At 58.3% G+C, this 5,290-nt stretch overlaps 1 protein-coding gene across 1 annotated transcript; it reads right to left on the bottom strand.

Moving 5' to 3' along the window:
• Positions 1-83: 83 nt before the first annotated feature.
• MRPL38 (mitochondrial ribosomal protein L38) lies at positions 84-5,128 on the bottom strand. Its single transcript, XM_082440716.1, has 9 exons — positions 4,945-5,128; positions 4,649-4,828; positions 3,172-3,306; positions 2,884-3,092; positions 2,266-2,338; positions 2,050-2,095; positions 989-1,147; positions 666-802; positions 84-443 (listed from the first exon to the last, which is right to left on the bottom strand). The coding sequence occupies exons 1-9, from the start codon at positions 5,009-5,011 to the stop codon at positions 307-309; spliced, it is 1,143 nt and encodes a 380-aa protein (XP_082296842.1). The 5' UTR covers positions 5,012-5,128; the 3' UTR covers positions 84-306.
• Between the last annotated feature and the right edge of the window lie 162 nt (positions 5,129-5,290).

Below are 5,290 nucleotides of genomic sequence, written 5' to 3' on the forward strand. Positions count from 1 at the left end.
GAAGCAGCCTTCTTCCCACCCATAAAGCAAGAGTCCCACCAGGGGGCACTCTGGCTGCTCCCAGAACACAGACCCAGACCAGCTACAGCAAAAATCAATATATTCATAGCCGCAACCCCCCAGCATTCTTCACTCCCAAGCCCTGGGCCTGCTGGGAGGACAGCAGAGGGGCTGCCTCAGGCAGGCCGGAGAACCCCAATGCTTGGCCCCCTTGGCACTGTGTCTCTATTGCTCCCGCCTGCAGAGCCTGACAGGGTGGCCTGAGAGGCCCAGTCCACTCTCTGAGGGGGGTGGCACTCCAGCCACTCAGTAGATGCCATAGGTGGGTTCGTGACTGTCTCTGTACCGGTCCAGGTAGCGCAGGGGCTGCCGGTGGGGGAAGCGCTTCTGCTTAGGGTGATAAGGGGGCGGCCGCACAAACTCAAACACAGGCTCTCGCATGTCTGCAAGAAGAGTGAAGGGGCGTGTGTGTGGACTGCTGCTGGCCTGAGCCCCTCTCTCGTCTGCCAGGTGGGACTGCCCAGGCTGGCACCACCCAGCCAGCCCACCCCAGGAGTGGCACGCCTGCTGGTGGCCCTCTCCTGACAGGCGCTCCTCCTGGCAAGTCAGGAGAGGTCTGTGAGCTCAGGCCAGCCGCCCCCTCCCCCAGCCCACTCTGCCCTTACCCAGGAGCTGGTGGAAGATGTGGGTGACCGAGTCATCCCAGCGGCACTGGAAGAAGGCCAGGCCAGCTGGAGTCATGGCATCTTGGTGTTTCTTGTAGAAATCAAAAGTGTGGAAGGTCCGCTGGGCAAGCTGGTAGCTGTAGGAAGAGAGAAGCATTAGAGTGGGGAGGGGGGCACCAGAGCCCCACAGGCAATGCTGAGAAGCCCCTCAGGGTCTGCCTAGCACAGTTCAAGTTACGAGAGAGGAGAACTGTGAAAGACTGACCACTGGGAAGCTGGCCTGAGGCTGGGGGTAGCTGTGGGGGGGAAGGGGCACAGATTACCAGGGTGAGGGCCGGGTGTCCCCAGAGAAGTCGATTGGCTTGTCCTGCTTGAAGAGCAGAAAGGCAAAGCGGTGGAAGCCGGAGCCTCGGGCAGGGAAGGGGGGTAGGTAGGGACACGTCTCCTGTCCTTCAGCCACCCTGTGGCCCGGGATGTTGGTTCTGGTGGGACGAAAAGCATCTGTTAATTGCCACCCGCGGGAGATGGCAGCAGGAACATCCCCACCCGTGTGCTCCCTAGAGATTGATATACCTCCCCAGGAAGAGAGACCCTAAAATGATCTCTGTTGTACAATCAAGTAGGAAGTAGAGCTCTGTAAACCCTCGGATGGACTGCAAACTTGTGGAGGGAACAGGAGGGGCTCAGAGGCCGACAAGGGCCCCAGGAACTGTCAAGATGAAAGCTAGGTCAAGCAGCCCGTTTACTGGCCCTGGGGAGCTGTGGGATGCCACAGCCGTGCACGCAGGAGAGCCATGCGACCTTGGGCTGTTTCTCTCCCCGTTTCCCAAAGCCTCTAGGTTTGTCAGGGAGTGTTTGCCCAGCCTGGCACTGGGATGGCCGCTGTACCTGCCCCAGGTACAACTCCCCAGAGGGTCCTGTTGCACAGGCTGGTAACTGCAGTTGAATAAAAATGCCTGCCCTCCTCCCCTTGGCCTGGTGCTCAGAACCAAAGGCCACCGAGGAAACAAGAGGCAGCCCACAGGTACCAGAGGCCTCTCATGGACTCCTTTCCCATCTGATTGTCACAGAGCCCCTCAGGGTGGCTAAGGCATGTGGTGGCATCATCCTAGTTTTACAGGTGAGGAAATGAGTTCAGGGAGACCAGGAGGCCTGTGGGAGAGGCCAAGGCCCACTGCCTGCTTTCCTTCTGCACCCGTCTTCAGCCACTGGATCACAGGGCCCCTGACACCCTCAGGAAGCAGAGGTGACGAACCACCTCCAGGGATGGGAGGTGGTGGTTAATCCATGGTGGAGCCAAGACTGAAATTCAGGTGCAGCTCTTTCCAGGATGCCAGGGCCTCCTGGAATGCTTCTGACCCACTCCCCTACCCCAGGTACTCACACCAGCCAGTGCAAATACTCGGCATCCGGTTCCAGCAGGTGTCCATCTGCACACAAACACACCCCACTGACTGCGGGAACTGCCGCCCCTTCCCACATCCTCCCTTGGAAGGACCTGGGCCTGGAGCTTTCCATCTGGCCCCTCCCCCAGCTCCCCAGGGCCCTGGCTCACAGGAGGTGAAGGAGGCAGGAGTCCCAGTGAGCCCCAGACACCTACCCAAGTTGGTGAGCAGCAGTGTCCACATGGAACCCTCGTCTGCCTCATAGGTCACCTCCGGGGCCTGGGCAGCCTGGTGGGGAAAGAACGATGGAGCTGTCACCCCCGTCAGGGATGGACAAGCTGTTCTAAACAGACCTTTGTTCTGGAGGTCAGGAGCCTGAGGAACCTTGGAGAAAGGAGAGCCCATTCTGAACCAAATGCCCATGACAGCCCCTTGAGAGGCAGGTGGGTGAAGAGAGACTTGTAGAAAGAACCCTACAGAGTTGACTATGCAGAGATCTGAACCACAAGAAGGCCAATGACCAGGGGCTAGGAGGACACTCTGAAGACAGAGGGTCAGTCACAGTAGTATGCCAAGATGGAGCTTCTTTTCCTTTCATTTTACATTCTCTTCTTTGTAATTACTGTATCATGGTGTTGTTTATCAGGAAATCAAAAAGAGGAGACAGAGAACAAGAAAACCCCAGATCAGCCTACACAGATGCCATGCTTGTGTCCTTAACCACCATAAAAACCGCCTCTATAAATGCTTTCAAAAAGGAGTTGTTGTCTGTGGCCCCATGGTGGGATGCGTCTGTGTACACAGGGCGGGGAGGGGCACAGGCCAGCAGTTACCTCAGTTGGAGTGACCTCATTGCCGTAGTACACAGGCATCAAGTCGTCCTCGCCTACAGCGTAGGCCACATGCAGGGGGACTCGGGGCACGAAGGTGGCCCCGTGGAACAGGTCTCGATAGAGGCCGTAGTGTTCAGCCAGACGCTGCTTGTGGTAGGGGCCACAGGTCCTCTCCCACTCAGCCCTCACTGCCTCCAGCGGGATGCGTGCTGGGAAGGAATGATGCCAGCTGGGATGCAGGGTCAGGGCAGGGACACACCCAGGACCCTCTCCCCTGGGAAGGCTTACCTGTGCGGAGGCGAGCGGCCCGCTCCTCCTCCACGTTGGCCCGCAGCGCCCGGAGGACCCGTTTCCGCTCCAACAGCTGTTGGGTCCGGCAGACCTTAGGTGGAGGCAACCCAATGTCAATCTTGTCTTTGGGATCTGGGGAGGGAAGGTGTGTTGGAGAAAGTGGGATCAGGTCTTGGTTAAGCTGCCTGTCCAAACCTTTCCTTTCCCTGGGCAAGCTCTGCTGCTGAAGCTTACCCTTTAATTCACAAAACTAAAATATACTGTGTGGTCAGCTTCACAGACCTGAACAGGGTCCGGTTGCTAAGCAAACTGGATACAACTTGAGACTGATCCCTAAACCAGGTTACATCATCTGTCTCGGTCACGGGAAATCGAGGGCGGATGGTCGCCCCTATTGTAGGTGGGAGCACCTTCGAGCCTGTTCACAGCTGGCCATGGACTCGCAGCTGTGTACCTGGCAGAATTCAGAGCGGAAGCTAGAAGGAAAGAAGCACTTCTCACACTTTAATGCACAAAGCCACACAAGTCACCTGGGAAACTTGTTCAAATTCAGATTCGGAATCAGCAGGTTGGCGTGGGGCCTGAGACTCTGCATTCCTAACAAGCTCCTAGGTAATGGTTCCCATGCTGCTGTTCCCAGAACACACTCTGAGGAGCAAGACCCTAGAAAACTTTCAATCCAACACCCTTTCCCACTTACATTAGACTATGACAATAAGAAACAGACACTGAGCCCACATCAGGAGTGACATTAGTCTAAGAATTCCGATTAACTGCATCCTTTAACCCTCACAACGATCTTGTGACACAGACACAATCTTTTTATTTTATAGTTGAGGAAACTGAACTGCAGGGAAGTCACTCCCAAGAGATTGACTTGGGTTTAAATAAGATTCCACGTGTGTGCCCTTAACCATCATTAAAATGCCTTCATAAATGCTTTCCAAAGAACAAACTCCTTAAGCGTAGTTAAGTCTCTCAGGAGCAGGGTCCCTGAGTCACCTTGCCCAGGGCTTTCAATTTAATTCAGCAAAGTATTGCACACCTACGTGCCAAGCACTGTGCGGGTGCAAGGATCCAATGGTGGTCAAGACAGGCAGGATCCCCATCCTTAGGGAACTCATAAACTGGGAGGGAGGCAGCGAAAAGAGTCAGGACACGGCGTGGCCAAGGCTACATGAACAGTATTACAGGAGCAGAGAGGGGCGTTCTAACCCGGAACTGGGCCGTGGGGAGCTGCTCTGGAAAGGGCTTTAGGTGTAGAAATATCTAAGGTGGAACTCTAATAATGACAGAAGGGAATGTTCCAAGTAGGGGGACCGAAAGGGGTGAAAAATCCTGGTGGGACTAAACCGCCACCGGTGCGCACGGGAACGCTGGCAGGCCCCCTCCCCCAAGCTCGGGGAGGACGCCGGCGGGGCCCCCCCGAGTCCCAAGGCGGCGGGGTCACCGCCCAGCTCCGGTCGCCCCGCACCTGACTCCTCCCCGAAATGCTCCCGGTAGGTCCGCCACCAGTGCGGGTCCCGCGCCTCCTGCTCCGCCCGGCGCCGGTACCGGTCGAAGCTGCGGTACTTCTTCAGCCGCTCCAGGTTGCTCACGTCGATGACCTCGTTGGGCATCGGCCCCAGAGGAGCGGTCCGGCGGCTCAGGGCGGCTGCGGGCAGAGAGCGGGACGTCATGCCGGCCCCGGCACGGCCCCACGGAGGTCGGGGGCGGGAGCTGGCTCGATCCCCAGGGTTCGGCTATACGGAGACCTCCAAGAGCCCTCACCTGAGGTGCTGAAGCCCCGCCACCTCCGACTTCCGTACAGCGCGACTCGCCACCAGGTCGCCGCCATCTTCCCTCAGGCCGGCGCGGCCGCCGCCGTCGCCACTGCCGCTCCTAAGACCCGGAAGAGGCGGCCGCAGCACCGCCTGAGCGCACGGCGGAGGCCTCGCCCTCAGGCCCCGCCCCAGCGTCATAGGAGCCACGCCCCCTCATAAGCCCAGGAATCTTACTTCCTGGGATCCCCGAGCTCCTCCCTCCGAGAGGTGGCTGCGGACCTTGGGCGCCCCGGCTCCGGAAGTGAGCGGTGAATGGCGAGGCGGAGCTGCGAGCGGTCCGGACCCCTTCCCGC

Source organism: Balaenoptera physalus, assembly GCF_965194825.1.
Source record: "Balaenoptera physalus genome assembly, chromosome: 20".
NCBI lineage: Eukaryota > Metazoa > Chordata > Mammalia > Artiodactyla > Balaenopteridae > Balaenoptera > Balaenoptera physalus.